Source organism: Eubalaena glacialis, chromosome 7 (genome assembly GCF_028564815.1).
Source record: "Eubalaena glacialis isolate mEubGla1 chromosome 7, mEubGla1.1.hap2.+ XY, whole genome shotgun sequence".
NCBI classification, from domain to species: domain Eukaryota; kingdom Metazoa; phylum Chordata; class Mammalia; order Artiodactyla; family Balaenidae; genus Eubalaena; species Eubalaena glacialis.
The window spans coordinates 38,707,546-38,730,367 of record NC_083722.1 but is presented as its reverse complement, the minus strand read 5'-3'; the positions used below and the strand labels follow the sequence as shown (position 1 = coordinate 38,730,367).

The 22,822-nt window shown below is 47.0% G+C and overlaps 1 protein-coding gene across 1 annotated transcript in view; it reads left to right on the top strand.

Annotated features, from left to right (window-relative positions):
- Positions 1-22,822, top strand: part of PNPLA1 (patatin like phospholipase domain containing 1) — a 38,497-nt gene that overhangs the window by 3,716 nt on the left and 11,959 nt on the right. The window contains exons 2-5 of the mRNA XM_061195121.1: positions 18,332-18,564; positions 20,071-20,136; positions 21,082-21,291; positions 22,151-22,211. Of these exons, the coding sequence (XP_061051104.1) occupies positions 18,332-18,564; positions 20,071-20,136; positions 21,082-21,291; positions 22,151-22,211 (570 nt within the window). The remainder of the gene's footprint in view (positions 1-18,331; positions 18,565-20,070; positions 20,137-21,081; positions 21,292-22,150; positions 22,212-22,822) is intronic.

Genomic DNA, 22,822 nt, shown 5'->3' with positions numbered 1-22,822 from the left:
CCTGTTTTTTCTACCATTATCCTTTTCTCTTCAACTTGTAGATGTTCTTTATATAGTCTGTACATGAATCATTTGTCAGTTATGGACATTGCAGATATCTTATCCCATTCCATGACTTGCCTTTTTATTTGACCATGTCTGTTGTTATTCAGAAAATTTCAATTTTGATGCAGTCAGATGTATCAATAAATCTTTTCCGCTTACAATTTGTGTTTTTTAATATCTTTCTTTGTTACAATGACTTCTATATTTTCTTTCAAAAGTTTTAAAGTTTTGCTCTTTCATATTTAAGTTCATCCATCTGAAATTTATTTTGTGGCTAGTTTGAGGTAGAAATAGAAGTTTTTGATTGTGATAACCAATTACCCCACACTATTTATAGGCAGCCCTTTCCACACTTGTTTGAAACGTTGCCTCTGGCTTATTCAAGTTCCTGGAGTCCTAAGAGTCTGTCTCTGGAGTCTCTCTTCTCTTCTTTTGGTGAATTTGTCTATTTCTGCACCAAATCACACTGTTTTCATCACTATAGGCTTATAATAAGGGGTACATTATATATGGCAGTCGTCTTCTCCTTTTTCAGTTTCTTCTTCAAATATTGACTCTATTATTCTTAACCCTCTTTTTCCCCCATGTGAAAAGCTCTATTAGAATTTTGATTAAAATTATATCTTCCCATTTATAATATAGTCTATCTATCTCTCTATTTCTTCTGGCCTTTTATTTTTCTTTGCCCTTCAATAAAGATTTTGTGTGTCTTTTCTTAGATTTATTAGTTTTTGTTGCTATGGGGAATGGGATTTTTGGTTTTTTTTGGCTGCATTGGGTCTTCGTTGCTGCGCACGGGCTTTCTCTAGTAGCGGCGAGCGGGGGCTTCTCTTCATTGCGGTGGCTCCTCTTGTTGTGGAGCATGGGCTCTAGGTGTGCGGGCTTCAGTAGTTGTGGCACATGGGCTCAGTAGTTGTGGCGCATGGCCTTAGTTGCTCCACGGCATGTGGGATCTTCCCAGACCAGGGATCGAACCCTTGTCCCCTGCATTGGCAGGAGGTTTCTTAACCATTGCACCACCAGGGAAGTCCCGGGATCTTTTTTTCTATGGCATTTTCTAATCTAATTGACTATTGTTGATATAAAGGGATGTTGGTGGTTTTTGCTAAATGATATTGTTTTGAGCAACCTTATGAACATTCTTAATAGTTCTAAAAGTTTCTTGGTAGATTATCTCATACTTTATGTGTAAAGAATCGTACTATCTGCATATAACTAGAGGTTTGTCTCTTTAAAAAAAAAAATTATTGGGCTTCCCTGGTGGTGCCGTGGTTAAGAATCAGCCTGCCAATGCAGGGGGCACGGGTTCGAGCCCTGGTCCGGGAAGATCCCACATGCCGCAGAGCAAATAAGCCCGTGCGCCACAACTACTGAGCCTTCGTGCCACAGCTACTGAAGCCTGCGTGCCTAGAGCCCATGCTCCACAACAAGAGAAGCCACCACAATGAGAAGCCCGCGCACCGCAACGAAGAGTAGCCCTTGCTCGCCGCAACTAGAGAAAGCCCAAGCGCAGCAACAAAGACCCAACGCAGACAAAAATAAATTAATAAAATAAATAAATTAAAAAAAAAAATCTTCAACATGTGGCCCCCAGGCCTCTCTCCTCCAGGCCATGCCCCCTCCTCTTGTTCCCAGTCTGGGCTTTTCTCTCCTGAGATTGTGTTTTGTTCTGTGGAAGCTTAGGCAGCAGTGGGTCCATCTTCTGGCCATGTGTGCCTAGTTCTGTGATAGGGCCAATTTGGGGGCATGTGAAAATGTTTATAAAACACTTAACCCAGTGCCTGGTTTTCATTAAAGATGCATTATAGAATGAATGTTTGTTCACTCATTTATTCAGCTGAGGAGAGTTGGTCTCCCTGACAACCAGCGCGGAGATTCATGATTTCCAATTTGGCGCTAGGAACTTGCCTCAAAACTGCATTTGCATAACTTTGAAAAATAATTTTGTCTTATCAGAGAATGGGCATTCGATGGACTTAAAACCCCATCCCCACTTAAGCTACTACTTGGCACCTTCCCCCCCTATAAAAACTTCATGGCAAGCATATTATTCATTCATTCATTCATTCAACGAGTGTTTTTTGAGCATATACTGGGTCCTGCAGAGGATACAGAGATATAATACAAGATGAAACTCCACCCATGCCCTCAAAGAGCTTACAGTCTACTCAAACCCCAAGGTAGTAACCAAGTATCGTTACAATACAAAAAGTTCCAACTGAATGTTAGAAAATTAAAAGGCAGAGGAGTGCAGGGGGAGGGAGCAGACAGCTCCCATCGTGGAAGGCCTCATGGAAGTGACATTTGAACTAGTGCTTGAAAGGTGAGTAGAAATTTGACGGGTAGAGACAGTTTGGACAGGAGCCTTAGCTTCTAGCCAGGACGCTGCATAACGACAGGACAAAGTCACGTGGTGGGGAAATGTGATGCCTCCAGGGAGTGGTGAAGAGTGCAGGTCCCCTGGTGTCAGGGGTTGATGCAAAAGTTTCAGAAAGGCAGCTTTTGACTCGGCAAGGGTTGTCCAAGGTGGGAAAGGGCTATTTTGGAAGCAGGGGAGCACCTGCCCTCCGAGAGGCCCACAGAGAGGCTGGGAAGCACCTGATTGCTACTGGTGAGTCCCCTTCATTTAGCTCGGTGACTGACAGGACCTGTCAACCTGAGGTCTCCAGCCTCCCAGACTGAAACCTACAGTGAGAAGTATTTTTTGTATTGAGACCCAGGGTGAACATAAATCTAAAAGAGAAGTTTCATGATAAAAACTTTACCATACTCTATGCTACAATTTTGATATTTTCTTCTAGTCATTAAAGAATTCTTCACTTAGTCAATGGTTCTCAATCTTGCACATTTGAATCACCTGGGAGATTTTAAAACGTCCACCGCCCAAGCTTCTCCCCCAAACTAATTAAATCAGGATCTCTGGGGATGGAACCCGGCACCAGTGTTTATTCAACTCCCAGGTGATCCTGGTGTGCAGCCACAGTTAAGCCCCAGTGCACTTTGCAAAGCTAAGATGTACTACCTCCCTGAGACGCCAGGACTGTATGACCAGGCGGTGGAAACGGGTCAGGCATTGCTTATGGAAACCTGTAAAATGCCCACCACAGTCCTGGACTAATGAAAATTCCGTATCTGATTATTAGTGGGATATGTATTTTTCCAGGATAGAGAGAAACGGTTTTCCTACAGTGGCTTTAGACTGGACTAGATTCTGTGAATTCCTCTGGCTGGGTCACAAATGAGGAAGACGGACCTTGGTTCAGGGGCTGGTCCATCCCTTGTCCTTAGCCCAAGCCCACATCCAGTCTGCTTTTCTGAGAAGCCTGTGGAGACCCATGGCTCAGAGCTTCTACTGGCTGTTTTTCTTTTTCTATGGCTTTTAGTATATTCACAAAGTTGTGCATCCAACATCACAATCAGTTATACAACATTTTAGTTATCCCCCCGAAGAAACCCCATACCCCTTAGCTGTTAACTTTCAATACCGCCATTCAAGTGCCTGACAGCCATTCATCTACTTTCTGTCTCTATAGATTTGCCTATTCTGGACATTTAATATACATGGAATCATACAATATTTGTCCTTTTGTGTCTGGCTTCTTTCACCTAGCATAATGTTTTCTAAACTCATCCGTTGTAGCATGGGTCAGTACTTCACTCCTTTTTATTGTCGAATAATATTCCCTTGTGTGGATATAATACATTTTTAAAATCCATTCATCAGGGAATGTACATTTGGGTTGTTTTTACTTTGGGCTATTATAAATAATGTCATTATGAACATTCATGTACATTTTAAAAACTTTAGATAACTTTTTTTTTTTTTTGCCACACCACACGGCCTGCGAGATATTAGTCCCCAACCAGGGATTGAATCCATGCCCCCTGCAGTGGAAGCACAGAGTCCTAACCACTGGACCACCAGGAAAGTCCTTAAATAACTTTTGAAAACGGAAAAATTTCAAACATCTTGGAGAGAATAATATAATGAATCCTCAAGAACCCATCATCTAACTTCAACTATTTTTTTTAAATCTTTTCTCTTGATGTTTTATTTGCTTAAACTCCTTTATTTATTTATTTATTTATTTATGGCTGTGTTGGGTCTTCGTTTCTGTGCGAGCGCTTTCTCCAGTTGCGGCAAGCGGGGGCCACTCTTCATCGCGGTGCGCGGGCCTCTCACTATTGTGGCCTCTCTGGTTGCGGAGCACAGGCTCCAGATGCACAGGCTCAGTAATTGTGGCGCACGGGCCCAGCTGCTCCGCGGCATGTGGGATCCTCCCAGACCAGGGCTCGAACCCGTGTCCCCTGCATTGGCAGGCAGATTCTCAACCACTGCGCCACCAGGGAAGCCCTAACTTCAACTATTATCAACACTTACCAACTGGGTTTCATCTGTATACTCCCAACCCTGCTTTGTTTTTTTTTTTATATTATTTTGAAATAAATTTAAATCTGCATAGAAGTTGCATGTAACCTCACGAGGCTTTGTTTTCTTGCGGGAACATTTCGCAACATGTATCTCTGCAGATAAGCACTGTGAGCCTGAGGAGAAGCCTGGGGGAGTGAGGCTGGTTGGTCTCACGGCACAGAATGGTGCTGGGAAGTACCAGCCTCAGTGGCTGTTCCCCTGCTGGGTGCGGGTAGGACAGGGGACTGAGCTGACTTTTAGCTGAGCTCATCAGGTGACTTTGTTTTGGCCTCTAAAATTAACTGTTTTCCAATACCTCTTATGCTGCCTGCTCAAAAAAGCCAACCCACCAAACACCCAAACTGCTAAATAAAGTATTAAAAGGGTGGGCCTGATGATTAGGGCTGGGATTGAGAGCTCTTCACGTCCACGATAGTCTCAGGGTGTGTCATATCTCTGTGCCTTTGCTCACGCTGTTCCCTCTCCCTGGGATACCATCCCCTTTCTTCTCTCCCTGTGTTGCATCTCCCCATCCTCCAAGGCCCACCGCAGATGTCACCTCCTCTGAGAGTCTCTCGTGATTCCCGTCAGGCACTAAGTCTTTGGTGCTCCCACAGCTCGCTCTCGGAGAGCACTTGACTCAGAGACCAGAACCCCCCTGGGAAAGAGCACTTGTCTAGGAAGCAGGCTCTCTGGATTCTGAGAACAAAAGTGTCTACAGTCAGATTGTGAGCCTAGCTTGCCACACACATTATTTTCACATGGTCTTTCAGAGTAGGGTTTAGTAAGCAGGGAGGCGGTCTTCAAACCAAAGTTGGTCTGATCCCAACGTCCAAACTCTGTCCACCTTCCCTTTCCTCTTGCCCCAGGAATCCATTCAGCAGTGAGTGGCCTTGGACAGGCCATCCTGAGCCTCAGCTCAGCTACTGAGCAGTGGGTGGGAATAATGCCTGCTGAGCCCTCCCCACAGCTGGCTCTGGGATCAGCAGTGGGGTTGGCAGTGGTCCCTGGGAACAAGCTTTGCAAACTCGGATTGATACTGCAGTTGCACTGGTTGGGATAGCGGTGACTCAACAAGACCCGAGAGCATTGCTCGCTCACGTGGCCTTTGCGCTCCAGCCCTCCAAGCCTGGTGTGGTGGCTCCACAGAATTAGGACCCAGGTTCCTTCCGTCATGTTGCTCACAGTCCAAGAGGGCTCCCCGCCATGTCTGCATCCCAGCTAGTTGGGGAAGGAAAGGGGGGCATACTTCTTCCCTCTAAGGGCAGACCTTGAAGGTGACACACATCATGTCACCTCACATCCTATGGATCAGAACTTAGTTACATGACCACACCTGACTGCAAGGGAGGCTGGGAAATGTAGACTTTATTGTGGGAGGCCATGTGTCCAGCTAAAAATTGGAGGTTCCACTGCTAAGGAAGAAGGGGAGAATAGATACTGGGGACAATTAGCAGTCGTTGTCACAATAGCTGTAATTGGATATATGATGATGATGGAAAAACTCTGTCCCTGCCTGGGACCCAGAACTTGACTCCATAACCACCAGGTCAAGTCCAGTGTGTTGGCTGGGAAGGGGCTCAGCTCTGAACCATCAGCAGACTGCCTTCCTGGCGGCTGGCATGTGAGTGCTCCAGTCTTGCTAGGGGTCCTGGGCAGTGCCTCACAGCACCCGCTGTGTCCCCTACCTAGAATGACCTTCTGTTTTTCTCTCCAGAGATAATACCTCTTCCCGACATATCCTCCCATTTTACCCCACTGGATCTCTTTCCATGATCTTGAGTTTACCTATAGAATCTGTCCACCTACTCTAGCACTTGACAGTATCCTGTCTTAATTGTTTCAGACGCTGTGTCTCATCCCATCAACTAGATTGGTTGAGCAATCTGACATCTTACGGGTTCTGTGGCTCCTACAAACTGCTGGTCCAACAAGAACTGCCTGATAGACTCCTGACAATTGCTGGTCGTTGGCAAGTGTGACACTAAATGTGTCTTTGCAGTTTTTACTTTGGGGTTTACCTGATGTGACGTATAATACTAGAATGTCATAGAAGGAAGGTCAGCGAGTCCAACTCCTCCACTTTATGTATGACTGTATTTAGACTTTGGAAGAGGAAGTGACTGGTTGGAAGTGGACCTCACTTAGGCCAGTGGTTTCCAAACTGTGTTCTGAGGAACCCCAGGGTTCCATGGGGGGCCAAGGTGGGGTTAGGAAGGGTGGAGCAGGGGAGCAGGGAGAGGACACACATTGAAGCCCTGGGCCCTTACCCCAGCTTCAACGAGTACAACCCTGCTATTGTCCACTCTTTATAAAATTTCTCTTAAAGAAAGTGTTCCAATGATTTTTTTTTTCTGTGCCTCTCCTGATCTCCAATGATTTTTTTTTTCTTTTTAAGTTTGAAAGCCACTGTTTGAGTCTAATCTACTTAGTGTGAAGACAGAGAAGTTGAGGACCGGATTCTGGCTGAATTTACAATGATAAAATAGACCATTTGTCCAGTCACTCATTCTAGGTCCTAGGGGTCTAGCAGCGAACAAAACAGTCTGCCCTCATGAAGCTGACATGCTCTTCATGAAATCAAGTCATAAATAACTAAACATCCAGGAAAATATCAGCATGCATGCTCAAAGAAGAAAATAAAGCAGGCGAAGGGTGTGATGAATGATCAAAGGGTAAAGTTTCAGGTGGGCTGGGTGGGGAGGCCCACTCTGAGGCGGAAGGAAGGGTGGGAGATCCACGCACTCTGAGAGGGGAGTGTTCCAGGCTGTGAGATCAGCAGGTGCAACAGCCCTGCACACAGATGTGCTTGCATTCTCAGAAGGAAGACAAGCTGTCTTTCCGGACAGGAAGTGAATTCCAAAAGGACCTTGCAAAGGACCTGAGCGGGCCAGAGGACTAGTGGGGGTCCCCACCCCACAAATGTGGGCACAGCAGGACCCGGCACAACTCCTCCCGTGGAGGCAGGGGATGCTACAGGTGTTTTGGGCTGCCTCCCATGCCTGGTCCAGTGCTGCCTTGGGCAGCTCCTGCCACCCCTCCTGAGGCCCAGGAGCCAAGTGTGGCTGAAGTTATTGTCATTGGCAGGTGGCTCAGGTGTGTTCTGGGTAGTGGACCCACTGGGGCCTCAGGGGCGGATGCTGGGAGGACGACACTGCCTCTGTGAGAAACTTGACTTTGGTGACTTCTTTCCTCAGTCACCCATGTGCCTGTCTTTGTCACTCAGTTGAGGGACAAGACACCCCAGGGTTGATGGAGAACTCATATCCCAGGAACGAGGGGGACTGGGCTGGTGTTCCAGCTCTGCCACTAATCACTGTGGGTCCTCTGCCCACCGGTGACCTGCCTCCCCCTCAGTTTTCCCATCTGTAACTTGGGAGTGGGGACACATCCCTTGGACGTTACGGTGAGGGACAAAATAAGTCATGGATGTACCTGGCAAAGTGCCTAGCAAATATTCAACACAAAATGTCTTTGATGAATGAATGTTGAATAAATGGATCAACAAGTGAAAAGAAAATGATCTTGAAATAGAAAAGCATAGGTAATGCAGCAGTTTTCAAACTTAACTGAAGAACATCCTAGAGAAGTCATTAAACTTATTAAAACAGACTACTGGACTCCAATCTGGTCTGGTTAATATTTTTTAATACTTTAATTGTGAGCTCATCTGCACAAGGACTTGGTTTTTCTATGGGAATTCTGTGTGGCTTGGGCGGTGGAAGGACTGTCTGAACTGGTTTGCTTTGGCCCTGGCCAGGCACCCAGGGTTATCAGCAACTCAGGACCAATTTTCATGGTAATCACCCTGTAGCTTGTGTCAGTTCAAGCTCTAAACCACAGGTGATACAGGCTTGGGGCTTTGCGTTTTTATGGGAGACTTTGTGTTGTTTCACCCAGATCCCTGCTCAGGGACAAGCCATTGGCACGTTTCATTGGCCCAGCAGCTGTTGGAGGGTCCCGGCTTTAAGCAGCGTCTCAGTTCAACTGCCCCTCACACGGCCCAGAATGACAGGCCCTGTGGCTGCCAGTTTCTGGTCTAATAATCACAGCATCAGCTTTCTCTCCCATGGCACTGACTTTCAGTTCCTTCTTCATTTCTGCTCTTTCTTTCTCGTGAAGTCAACCATGTCTCATGATTTTATTTTATATCATGCTCTTTGTTCTGGTTGTTGTTGTTGTTGATGATGATGATGATGATGATGATATTGTTCCTAAAGCTGGAGAGGTTCCTTTTTAGCTTAGCACTCTATTACTGGAGCTAGAAGTCTCTCCAAAGTTCCTTAAGACATGAGTAGAACCACCAGTTTTTCCTGTTGCAGGCGAGTGTGTGTGTGTGTGTGTGTGTGTGTGTGTGTTGCCCAGACATAACCTGAACTTCAGCCCAGGCTGCTAGGTGCACTTTCAGAATCAAAATGTCCTCATCAAAAATCATTCCCGGAGTTCTTTATCTGCCTTAGATGGCAGCGTTTACTGTAGAATGAACTCTGCTCTGATTCACATCTTAGTGTCACACTAATAATACTATTTATCAGGCACTTGGAATGTGCCAGGTACTATGCCCAAAGCTTTGCATGAACCATTTACTTTTATCTTCTCACAATCCTATCAATTAGATACTGTATTTATACCTATTTTACAAAGTGGGAAACAGGCGTTCAGAGAGATTAGCTAACACAATGAGCCAAGACTGGAATCTTTCTTAATTTCTACATTTCTATATCCTCTCTAATCATGATTTCAGAATTGCTTTGCAAGCAACACCCCAGCTTTCCTACCAGACTCCATGGGCCAAGCAATCATTTGCACATTGGTTAAGAAAGTGAGATCAAATGACATGATGTATGCAAAAAAAAAAACTTTTTGTAAAATGTACAGAAATGACATTGCTGGGTGGTGGTGGCTGTACCTCCTACTACTGTGATGGAATCAGTATCTGTCAGTTCACTGAAAGTAACTTGTGTTTTACATGTTTAACCTCTCAAACTAAATGGATAAAAATTTATTTTACCCAAACGATTCTTTGGACTCAAGTAGAAGACAACTGAATGGAAAATCGGGTGATACTCTGAATGTGTTGGTTACACATTAGAAACATCTAACTATTTGGAAAGCAAGTCATGCAGGTGACCTATGTTGATTCATTCCTCTTAAATCAGCAGGTGTTAACTGAGCCCCTGCCGAGTGTCTATCGACCAGGCTTGGTCGATCTATGGTTTTTTTTCACTTTTTTTTGGCCACACAGCATGTGGGATCCTAGTTCCCCAACCAGGGATCGAACCTGTGCCCCGTGCAGTGGAAGCACGGAGTCCTAACCACTGGACTGCCAGGGAATTCCCTGTTTTTTCTTTCTTTTTTTTTTTCTTTCTTACTTTAATAATAATTAACTTGTTATTCTGGAATAATGATAGATTTACAGAAAAGTTGCTGAGATAATACAGATAGCTCCATACATCCTTTACCCAGTTTCCCCTAATGTTACCATCTTATATAACCACAGTACATTTGCCAACCCTCAGACATTAATATTGGTACATTAGTATTAACTATAGGTTTCACCAATTTTTCTACTGATGTCCTTTTTCTGTCCCAGGATCCAATCCAGCATCCCACACTACATTTGGTGGATCCATTTTTAGTCCAGCTCAGTTAGAGAGTATTAAAATAGCGATGTTTTCTTTGCCTCTCTTTGGGATCAAATTCTAATTCCATTTCTAATTCTACAGGGAAAAGAAGCAGACAAATGATAAACAAATCTCCAGGCTGGTTTGACTCTCATTTGAATTAGGAGTTGACTCATCAATCCTGAGGGTAACTCACCTCTGTCCTCCTGAGATCAACACGTAAAGAAAAAGCTCCTCTTCAGCCCCAGCTCAGGGTCTCGTGTCCATTAATGGGGGGGGCAAGAGTTAGGACCAGGCTTGACAGAGCAAACTGCTTGGTCAAGCCCCAAGTCCAGCTGAGTCACTGAAGAATTCCACCTTCCTGACCACCAGTTGGGAAGAGTCCCAGCAGTCCAATAGAGAAGATATTCTTTGATCTCCTCCTTCAGTTCATTCATTCTTTACCATTCATTATTAATTTATTCAGCAAACATTTATTAAGTCCCTACAGTGCGCCAGGTACTGAATTAAGTGCTGGGGGTATAACAGGAGCAAAACAGAAATATGGAACATTAAATAGTTCTTTGATTTATTCTTGAATACCTACTAAGTGTTCAACACAGAGCTAGGTTTGGCCACCCCTCGAGGCATCTTAGTTCCCCGACCAGGGATCGAACCCGTTCCCCCTGCAGTGGCAACACGGAGTCTTAACCACTGGACTGCCAGGAAAGTCCCAGGAGAAGGGTGTTCTTGATACAGGTCCTGTCCTCAAGGAATGCGCTAGCCAGAGAGACAGGACAGACCACTGAAGGCAGCCTGAGATAAATGGTGCAGACTGTACGGGGAAAGAGAGAGCTAACAGCGAGGGTGATCAGGGAAGGCTTTAAGGAGAAAGCCCAGATCTTAAGCTGGGCTTTATGGTGAAGTCTGCATAGATAGTAAAAAATAAATAAGTAAGTAGAAGTTGTGTAGCAGGAAGAAAAGCAGGATTGTGCACTTTGTGTTTACTGGTGAGAGAAGAGATTGGCCTGGCTTGAGAAGGGTCTCTGGGTGTGCGGACAGAGGAGCGTATGTTTGAAGATGTGATTTGAGTTCTGCTGCTCTAAAGAGAGTCTTCCTGTCTCCCAGGGACATCTGAGCCCTTAGGAGATGTGCCTAAACTAAATCCTAGAAAGGCAGATCCCAAGAGCCTTTGTAGAGCCACCCCGCTCCCCCTACCTCACCGTGGGAACTGGAGGCTCTGGAGTTGAAGGGCGTGTCCCTGGTGGAGGCAGTGAGCTGTGGTGGACAGAACACTGTCTTTGGGGCCCTCAGGAGTTGGAGGCCTAGCTCTGCTGTTTTCCAGTGTGTGACCATAGCCAATCTACTGGCTGAGCTTCTGCTTCCTGATCTGTAAAGAGGAGATAGCCACAGTACCTACCTCAAAGGGGTGTCATGAAGATTACATGAAACTATGAGGCCTCAGAGCCTGGCACAGCACCTGGCACCAAGGAGGTACCAAAGAGTGGTAGTCAGTAAGAGCAGTAAACAGCTGGTGGGATCGAAACCTGTGGTTCCATGAGAACTTCAAGACTCATGTAACGTAGACGGAGGTCTATGTAGGTAGGTAGGTAGGTAACAGACCCCACCAACTGAAGTCTTGGACAGCTGGGGCAGTGAATACTGCCAGTCAGCAGAAAAGAACTTCAACTATCAGTGGTTCTGAAAGAGGGAGGCATGGGCATTCCTCTGTAGTGGTGCCCTAATTTGGGCAAATCACAAATGAGGAGATGCTCTGAGATGGTCTTTTCTCTTTATAGCAGAGGCTCACCTGGAGGTCCCCTGACCACATACACACAAACACACACACACATATACACTAAGACTGTACAGTGACTAGTTCACAACATTTGCATTATCCTAGTGTCCCCTCAGTAGTTCAGGGAGAGTCTGTAGGGTAGGATAGGCTACAGCCTGGAGGGGCGCAGTATTGGTTTCTACCTTGGAGCAGAATCCCGAATGGACCTCTGGGTCCACCAAAGAAAACAGAGAGAGAAGAGCAGGGGCAATGGCCCTGGGAACTTTGTGAGGTTCCAGAGAACTTTCTAGATACATTCTCTCTGCCTGTTTCATCTCAAAGTAATCAGTAGATCCTTCAGTGGAAAGTTGTGGAGATTGTGTCTAGATTCTGGGGGAGAGGCACACGGGGGCTGAGTGAGGCCCCAGGCCCTGAGAAAAAGCTCCGAGGACACCTTGACAGGAATCCAGGTGAGGAACCAGTGGCAGGCACTGCTGTTTCCATGGCAACCTGATGTAAGATGATTTGAAATTTTTACACCAATTTTTTGGTAAACTCTTATGGTTAGAAAAAGGTCTCTGTGGAATATTGTTATTATCCATAAGAAGTATTGTTTTTGTTTATTGTTTTTTGTCTTACTAAGTGCTTCCGAAGTCAGAGTTGTTTTGCTTTTGGCTAAAGCCAATAATGCATTCAGAACAGAGAAGGAAAATGTGAGTTTTGTCATATATTCTAGTTCCAGTTTCTGCTAACATAGACAGCATGACCTAGGGTATATCCAGCCTTAATTCATTTCTCCATTTAGCCAGCTAGCCAGCCATCCAGCCACCCATTCAGCCATATTTATTGAGCTCAACCTTTATCCTGAGCTGGGTTTCTTACCTGTAAAATGAGAGAATTAGTCTGGTTTAGTATTTTTGACCTAGGCTCCTAGATCCTTAGGAGTTTCAGGGCTGCGCTTTCAGGGCCTTCTTTCCTAGGGTTGGCTGGGGCGATTGGGCCTGAGACCCCACTTGCCTTCAACCCAGAACAGCCCTGTTTTTAGTTGTTTTGTAATACACATTAGGTTTTCATTTGAGATTTCTTTTGAACGGAGGCTCCTTGGCTGAAAAATCGCTGCCCCGGAGGGTCTCTATGGAACTTCCAGTGGTGCAGTGGTGACACTGCAGCTTCAAGCCAATTTTTTTTTCAATCAGTGCCCTTGCAGTGTAGGATTTAGAAATAAAATGGTGAATCAACCAGTTCCCCACCCCCCTCCCGCGCAGGGGCTCGCTGTCTCTGTGAGGATAAACTGAGATTACAAGTGTGAAAACCTGCTTGGGTAAACGACTGTTGTTAAGATTATACTAATAATAATTATCACAGTGGAGTCGGGCAGTCAAGATATACCCACAGGGAAATACAGCCTATAATTCAGCCTACAAGTAGGGATCAGGTAAAAGCAGTTGACTCCCAGGGTCTCCACACAGGGACTCGGAGAATTGCATGGCTTTCCTGGGAACGCGACTCTGCTCGCCAACGCCTCCACAGAGGCTGCTGAGCCCCCTGATTCCCCGGTGCCCACCGGTCCCGCAGGTGGGGGAGCAGGGCCGCAGCGAGAGGGGCCTCACGGTGATTGGCTGAACTGGAAGTTGTTGCTAGGCTACCAGTCCGAGGCAGACTGGGGCCTCTAGTCCCATCCTCCACTGCAGATTCATCTTGCACAGCCAATTTAATTCGGGCACCCTGTGAACGAGATCCCCAGCAGTTTAAATTGTCAGCTGCCAAGTGCCCATCTTTCTAGGATTTAACACTTAGCAAGAGGCTACGTGAGGGATGGAAAGAGAAGCCCTGTTTTTACACTCTGGGTCACCTTGAATAGCTTCTTCTCTCTCTGGGCTGCAGTGTCCTCCCTTGATTTCTGATTTCATTCATTTATTCATTATTCATGCATGCATCTATGTTTATTAAGTACCTGCCATGTTCCATGCACTATATCAAGTGCTAGGGACAAAGGGATGAATGAGATGGAGACCATCCTTGCCCTCGTGAAGGGGGAAACATTACGCACTGAAGCATACAAGTGAGATAAACACATATCTATTTCCTTCCTTCCTCGTCAATTTTACTAAGCCCCCCTTTTCCCCTACTAAATCTGTAGGGTCCCCCAAGTTGACAGGGTAAGGAGTGCTGCTGCCAACCATGCCTAAACTACATTACACCTCACCCATACCCTTACCACTCCCTGAAACTGGGGTACATCCTCTCATCTCCACAGTGCTTTTACTTTGTTCTCTTGAACCCACAAGTGAGCCTCAGTGCACCTTGATAAAGATGTGGGGCGGAGATCATTGTCCCCTGTTCAGATGAGAAAGCTGAAAGCCAGAAACATCAAGAAGCCCTATCCATGGTCACATGGAGAATTACTGGCATAACCAGTATTGAGCACTTACTATGTGCCGGCTCTTAAAAAACTATCTTCCTCATAACAACCCAGTAAGGTAAGTATTATTATTATTCCCATTTTATAGGTGGCAAAATTGAGGCTGGAAGAAGTTATTTGACTTGCCAGTGGTAACCCAGATAGTATGTGGCAAAGCTGGGATTTGAACCAAATCTCCCTGGCTCCAAAGCCTGAGCTTTTTCCAAGAAATGGGTCTGGTCACAGAAAAGAGTCTCTGAGTGGCTGACACTGGAGTGGCTTCCACATGCCCTTCAAAACCTCCCAGTCCCAGGATCTTATTTAATTTCCTGCTGAAGTTCTTGGCACAATAGGCTCGTAAAACCTGGTGAACTGGATGCATTTATCAATATAGTTAACTCTGTTATCTATCCATCTATCTGTGATGATCTTGCCTTCAAGTTTTTATTGGGTAATTAAGTCAAGTAACTCTTCCCTGTAAGCATCTCCATCGCTTGCTTTGTTGGGTTTTTATTTTCCTTTGTTCATGTACTGAACAAACACCGAGCACCCACCAAGTGTTGTGGGAGGTTTAGTGGGTGTAGGTGAGTGGGGCCCATCCCTCCCCTTGAGGAGTTCCCAGCTTAGAGCAAAGTTTCTGAAGGGTCTTCCATGGGCAAAGTGCAGTGATAGGCCATGGAGAGAGGAGGACCACAAACACCTGCCCTCAGAGAATCTCCTGGGTTTGGGAGACAGACCCGCAATTAGATTATAGAAAGGTGTGAAAGGAGGTGGGAGGGAGCAGAAGTGGATGTGGTAAGTGTGGGCTGGGGGTGGGAGCAGCCCGCCTTGAGTTCCCACGGTGCTGCTTTTAAACCCCAACTTGCTCTGGCCACTGTGGGACACTGTGTCTCAGAGACCAGCAGCCTGCAGCTTGGAAGGAGGCCTTTAAACGGGAGAAGGTGCTGGAAAGAACAGAGATGTGTAAAGAAACAAGCTAAATTTATCTTTCCTCGTAGACCCCCAGCAATTGCTATGCTTAACACCTGACCTTCTTTCAACAGAGACTTGTTTAACCAGAAGGTTAGTTGTTTTTCTCTGAGAAAGAGACAGAGAGAGAGGGGAAGAGAGAAAGAGAGAAAGAGATAGAGACTCTGAAGACAGAGATGCACAGAAAGACACCTGAGGAGAAGCAAGGAGAGACAGAGATAAAGGCATCCTTTGGTACATAGCCCCGGTGAGCAGCTGGAAAGAATACTAAACTGGACACCTGAGTGGGAGAAATCAGGCAATCTCCTGCCCCATTCCTCCCTGTCTACCTTGCTAATTTCCAGATAGCACCATTTTTCAGATGTAAGTATATAGGAGATGTCTGTGTTATCTTGGCCACTGCTTTGTCCTTGTCACCCGCTACCACCCCTATATAGCTGAGAGTTGACTCTAAGTGGATAATATACAAAAGCAATGATTTAAATAAGTATTATAAGACTAAATATGCATGCCTTTGACCTAACATTCCCACCTCCAGGAATTTATCCTACAGAAAATAATTAAGGACACAGGCAAAGAATTTAGCAAGAGATTATTCATTGCAGCGTTGTTGAGAAAAGCAAGGAAACTAACTAAATAGCCAACCCCTGTTGGGGACCTGCTCAATAAGTAATGGTATAACCTTACAATAGGTGTCCATACTGCTTGTAAATTGGGTTATAAATGGTTACTTATTGATGTGGAAAGACATGATTTATTAGGTGAAAAAAGCAAGTTACAAAATAGTGTATACAGTATGACTCCATATAAGTATTCTTATAAGTAAGAATAAATATAAAATATATAGTCTAGGAAGACATAAACCGAATGTTAATCTCTGGGTGGATGGATTCTAAGACATTAAAATTTTTTTCTTTTTGCTTATCTGCATTAAAAAAAATTTTTTTTCCTACAATGAACATGTATTTCTTGTGCAATGAGAACAAATTTCCTTCCAGTGGTCCCAGCAAGCACCTCCTGCTGGGAGTCCAGGAGTGTACGGGCAAGCTGAATCAGGTGCTCCTGGCTCTGAGGCATTGTGGGAAAGGCCACCAACCCTTGTGAGGCCACTTCAAGCTGCTCATTAAGAATTTCCAAAACAGCGAGTCCCCACCCTGTTTCCACTCCCCATCCTGACTGGTCTTGCGAGCAAGAACTCAGTGACCCAACACCTTGGTATCAAAATGCTCAGTTGCTTCACGACTGGTGGGTTGGCTGCCGCCCTCCCTTGAGGCAAACCAGTTTGTACAAGTTGGTACTTGGTAAAGCTAACCTTGCTAAAACTGCAGGGCCTTCCCAGCTAGCCAGGAGCACCCTCCCCTGTAAGGGAGTGATGGCTAAGGCGCTGTGTTGAGCAGGTCAGCCCCTACTACACAGAGGCAGCTGTGATTCTGAATGTTGGAGAGAAAAAGCCGTCACCATGGCAACCCAGGCTGCTCAGCCTCTGGGATCAGTCCAACACTCAGGGAAAGAAGGTGGAGTCTGGAGTCAGAACAAATACTGCCTGGCTGTCTGACCTCGGGTAGGACACTTAGCTTTTCTCTGCCTCAGCTTCTACACCTATAAAATGATACGAAAGTTCCTTATCTTACCCGCTCCCCGGATTAATGAGGAATAATCTGTGAATAGTAAAATGCAAGAGGAGTAGAGCATCCCTAGCTTTGGTTTGTCCCCAGATTGCTGTGTGTGACCTTGGGCAGATCACTTAAACATTCTGTGCTTCAGATGCTCTATTTGTAAACAGGAAAGTAACGTGCACTGTGATGGCTTCTCAGATTTACTGTCAGGTGCCCATGAGAATCCCAGAATCTCAGGGTTGGAAGGAATCTTAGCCCTTACCACCCATGCAGGAATCCCTTTGATAAGTTCTTTGACTGAGGTACTTGTCCTGCCTCTGCTTGGTTACCTCCAGTGGCAAAGAGTTCATGACTGTACAACTTCCCAGGTAGCTCTTGCTGCATGACACTAATTGTAAGAAAGTTCTTCTGTATATGATGTTTTACAATTAAATATTTGTTTAAAAAATTAGCAGTTCTTTTCAGAGCTATTTCTACTCCTGATTTTCCCAGTGGGTTTGCACAAGGTAGAAATTAGCAGCAATTGGCCAGAGGCAGGTACAGGCCCAGCTCTGAAAGCTTTTACCTTACTGTAGCGGAAGGAGTATGGGTTCCGGGGTCACACACTCTAGGTTAAAATCCCACTTTGTACACTTACTAGATGGTTGACCTTGGGCAACTTATATTAGCTCTCCGAACCTCAGTTTCCTGATCAGTAAATGGGGACAGAAACACCTACCTCACAGTATTGCTGTGATAGCACTTCTTATTAAGCTTACAACTCTAACTTCCCTGGTAGAATTCTGGGGATTGTGGGGGGCAGGTGGGTTACACCTTCCTCTGCCAGCCCTTGGACAACGCAGCTGCCCTCCAAGCCCCATCTGGCACGTGTAGGCCCTTATGTGCCCAGGCTGTGCTCCTCTCAGAAGGAGACAGAAGGTTTATCTCGCCCTCCTGGGAACCCCTGCAGCACAGCTTTGGGTCTGTAATTTAGGGCCTTCTCCCTCTCAGGCCTGTACCAGGGGCCATAAAAGGAAGATGATGCAATGGCTTCAAGACCAAGTTCACCCCTCCCTGTAATTCCCCTGCCTCAAGGTCAGCAGCCCCACAGACTTCGCCAGCACTAAGCAAGCGTCCCAGGGTGTCACTTGGTGAAGGCTTTCAGCCATATTTAATGGGAATCTCATATGGGGCCAAAAGCCTCTAAGACTCGAAAGAATGCAGTCTGGTGGTGGACTTCAGGCATGGTGATAGGGAAGGCTATCTGGGGTAGAAAAGTGGTTCCTCTGCCTCAATAGGAAGGAGTCAGGACGCCTGACTAGCTGTGGGCTCTCTGGAGCCAGTGACTTCGTTCCTCCATGCCTTGCTTCCCTTATGTGCAGAATGACAGGTTGATGCCTGAGACCTTCCCTGCATCAGAATTATAGGTCTCCTCATTTGTTGGATGCAGGATGAGATGGCGAAATCGCCCTTGACCTCTTTTTGCCACGGGGGCCGCTGAGCTCCCGCTCCTCTCTGCTTCCTCCACAGATGAGTACCTCCGAGTCCTCAATGTGGGTGTGGCCGAGGTGAAGAAATCCTTCTTGGGGCCCTTGTCCCCGTCCTGTAAGCTGGTGCAGATGATGAGGCAGTTTCTGTACCGGGTCCTGCCTGAGGACTCCTACAAGGTCGCCACGGGGAAGCTCCACGTGAGCCTCACCCGGTTCACGGATGGAGAGAGTGTTGTGGTTTCAGAATATACATCCAAGGAAGAGCTCATCGAGGCAAGAGGGCGGGACCTGGGAATAAGGGTGGGGCTAGGGAGTGGGGCGGGGCCAGGGAGTGGGGGCGGAGCCCAGGGAGTTGGGGCAGGAAAGGAGAGGCTGGCCCTGCTTCTCTTGACGGGCCTCTGGGATGGTCCACTTGTCTGCCTCACTTCCTTCCTTCTACTTTCTGCCTCCCTAGTTTTTCCCTCCCTTCACCCTCCTGGCATCTATCTCTCTGTGTCAGGCACGCCGTTAGACAAGATGGACCCAGAGACGCCAAAAACTAATCAGACTTGCTCACCATCCTACACTTCAGCACTCAGAGTCTGCCTCCTTTTGCCTCTGTCTTGCCCTCTGCTCTAATCCTGCAGCTTCTCAGAGGCCCATTTGTATTACCAACAGAGGTCCCATGGCTCCTCTAGGGCCTGGACTTCAGTGTTTCCCCACTAAATTACTCCCAGTTTGTGGGAACAGCTTCCCTCTGCCCCCTCTCTTCCACTGGTCCTTGATAAAAAGGATTGTGTTATCACTAAATGGGTTGACACTTAGGAAAGGGGATTCTGACAGTGGATTGTTCTAAGCTCATTAATATACATTTTAGTTATGACTTATTATTGCTGGAGAGTGCTGTGGATATGTCCAATTTTCTTTCAGGACAAGAGTTGAGCTGCATGACTCCCCACCCATATTTCCACTCCCCTCCCCTCCTCTGAATACAAGACCCTCGCCACCCATCCTCACATCCCCACACTGGCATGGCCTTGACCCTGGGGGTTGGGGATGAATAGGCAGGGACATGGATATCTCCTCCAGCTACCTCATGTCCCCTGGGTTTATTAGCACCCAGCTCTTCAAGACTTTTCTCTCCCCAGCCCTCTCCCACCACCTCCCACTCTTACCCATGCCAACCAGAGCAAATCACACAAAGCAGGCCTCTGTGTCTGCACCTGCCATGCCTCCTGCCTTGTGCCGGATGCCCTTCCCTCCTTCCCACCCCACTTCACCTGCTTGGTGAGACTCCAGTCACTCCTGCCAGGGAACTTTCCTTCATCACCTGCCTGCCTTGCAACCCCTGGGTTGGGTGCTTCTTCTTTGGGACCACGATGCCCATGCTCACCTCCATCACAGCACCTGTCACCCCATGTACTGTTACCTACTTGCTTGCTCCCCCTCTGAGCATTCCCAAGGGTAGGCATCTCACCCTCCTTTGATTCCAGGCCCAGGCCAGACACATTAATGGTTTTTGAATCCCATCGGATTCATGGAAATTTGGTGCTAGAAGGAACCCTGGAGATCATTGAGGCCACTCTCTCCCTTTAAAACTGGGACATCCGGCCCAGCCTGACCAAGTAGGTTACCAAGGATCCAGCCAGGAGCTGAACTTGGGGCTCCACTTCCCAGGGCATTGACTCCACCTTGGGTTTAAGGAGGGCCAGGCTGATGGTGGCCCAGATGCCTGCAGGTGATCCCTCCCCACCCAGCCCCCAGGCCTTGGGCATCTCAACCCTGTTCTCTCCCCCACAGGCCCTGTACTGCAGCTGCTTTGTCCCTGTGTACTGCGGCCTCATTCCTCCAACTTACCGTGGCGTGGTAAGTACCTCAGTGTGGGGCGGGGGTGAGCTGGGATCCAGGGGTGCCTCAGGGCCCCTGTGACCCACATATGGGAGGAGTGGTCTCAGAATTCAGTGGCAAGACCAAGAATTGAAAAGGTCCTTGTGGTTTCCTACTCAGAATTCCCAGCATAGATAGATTTCTGGGGCTTTAAGAAGACCTTCTCCCCCTAAGTTGGGCTTCTCTCTGGACCCACCAACACATTACTGAACCCAGCAAGTCAAGGCTCCACAGGTTTGCCAGATTTTCCCAGCAGGAAAATCCAGCAGGTCTGAGACTCTGTACCTCTAATCAACTTCAGCTGATGCCGGTGCTGCCGGCCCACGGACGACACTCTGAGTAGGAAGATTTAACCTATGCCCCCTCCTCATTTTGTGTATAGAGAAAATGAGATCCAGAGATTAGGAATCAGCTAGTAGATGGACCCCCGTATTGCATGTCATTCATTTAATTTGCAGGCACCCAGAGAGTTAGAGCCTCAGTATCTGTGATCCTTTGTTCACAGCTGAGGAAACAGAAGCCCCAAGAGGGGAAGGGACTTGAGGGTGGACACAGGGTGGTCAGGGGTGCTCTGGAGGGTGTTGAGGGTGTCTGACCTCAACAGAGGGAGGCAGCTTGGACCCAGGGCAGTCTGGAGGAGGGATATTTCACAACCTGCTCAGACCCACCACATGTGCACCTTCTCAAAAGGCCCTGTGGATGAGCTCCTTTCCCCGGCCCTGCCCTCAACCACTGAGGGACTCCACGAGGGGTAACGTGACAGGGAAGCATTCGCTCCTGCTTCATCCAGAGTATGGATGCCCCCGGACCTCGGTGTCAAACCTTCTCCCAAGGGACCCATTTCCTTGCTCTCCTTGAGTGGGGGAGAGGACCTATGACCCCAGATGAGCATTTCTCACTCTGCCTCCCCCATCCGCCCTGCAGCGGTACATCGACGGGGGCTTCTCGGGCATGCAGCCCTGCTCCTTCTGGACGGACTCCATCACCATCTCCACCTTCAGTGGTCAGCAGGACATCTGCCCGCGGGACTGCCCCGCCATCTTCTGTGACTTCCGCATGTTCAACTGCTCTTTCCAGTTCTCTCTGGAGAACATCGCCAGGATGACCCATGCCCTGTTCCCCCCAGACCTGGTGGTAAGAGACAGGAGGGACCTGGGGGGTGGGCAAGGAGAGCCGGAAAGGGTGATGGGGGCTGGAGTGGGATGGGGGAGACAATGAGGCCCACTCAGTCCATCTCAAATGATCCCTTAAACTTCCTCCTAAAGCTGTATTCCGGTCTTGCTGCTACAAGGGCCCTAAGTGCTCCCAGCCTCAATTTTCTCCCCTGTAAAATGAGATGATCTCAGAACCACTGATAGCAATGTTGGCTGAACTTTCCCATTTTGACATGCAATGTGGGTTCAGCAAACTATGGCCCAGGGGCCAAATCCAGCATATGACTTGTTTTTATACAGCCTGTGAGCTAAGAATGGACTTTCTATTTTTAAAGCATCGTTAAAAAAAAAAAAACAAAAAAAAAACAAGAAGAAGTGACAGAGACTATATGTGGCCTACAAAGCCCCAAATATTTACTGTTTGGCCCTTTACAGAAAAGGCATTGTGGGCATAACTGGTGTAATCCTCCAGCATCCTTTGTGATAGATACTGTTATTATTCCCATTTTACAAGTGAAGAAACTGAGGCTGTGAGAGGTTGCATTCACACAGCCACCCAGCCAATAAGTGGCAGCACTGGGATTTGAACCCAGTCTCCAAATGCTGCTCCTTATACTGTCCAAATGCCCTTCTCTGGTTCTACTATAAACATCGCACCCTCTCCTGCCCAGGGGAAGCTGATGATCAGCTGTTCTTAGCAGGTAGTGAAGGATGGGCACATTTTGAAAAGCTCATCATATAAAGCTTAAGAGCAATGAAAGCAGCTGCTTTGGGAGGGGGGACTATGGGTCTCTCTGTTGCTACAGTCTTAGTTATTTTCCTGGTGCCCCACCTTGCAGATCCTGCACAATTATTACTACCGAGGGTATGAAGATGCCGTTTCGTACTTGCGGCGGCTGAGTAAGTACCGTGTGGCGCCCCGAGGAAGAGGAGGAAGGTGGGGCAAAGACAGGAAGTAGAAGGCTGGATAGAGGAGCATTTCCCCCCAATTTGGGAACTGGAGGTGCTCTTCACCCAGGAGAGCTGGAAATGGGCACAGGGACCTGACAGCCTTCATTGTCCAGATGTTACTGTGGCCAGAAATTAGGACCACTGTGGAAAAGGGGCTTTAGGTTAACTGATGGGACAGTGTCTAGGGCTTTTGTACAAATGTATTTCTGAATTTAAAAACTATGCTTAGGAAATACATAGCTCATATCTCCCTGGAGCATCCCATTCTCATATCATTACATTTTCTTGCATTTTATTATCTTTCCAATGAAACAGTATTGTTAATGTAGAACTAGATGTGACTAGTTTATGTTTGTGTGAGACTTTTGAGTGACATATTGATCAACAAATGAGAGAGAAGAGCCCTTGCCCTAGGTTGGTTTGGAAAGCATGGTCCCACCCCTGTGTATCCTCTGTGCATTATCTGGGTGGAAGGAAGACTCCAATGGCATGCACTAAACACTCTAACTCCATGAAGGCCATGCAAACATCTTTGTTAAAAGGAAAGAAAAAATGTTTTT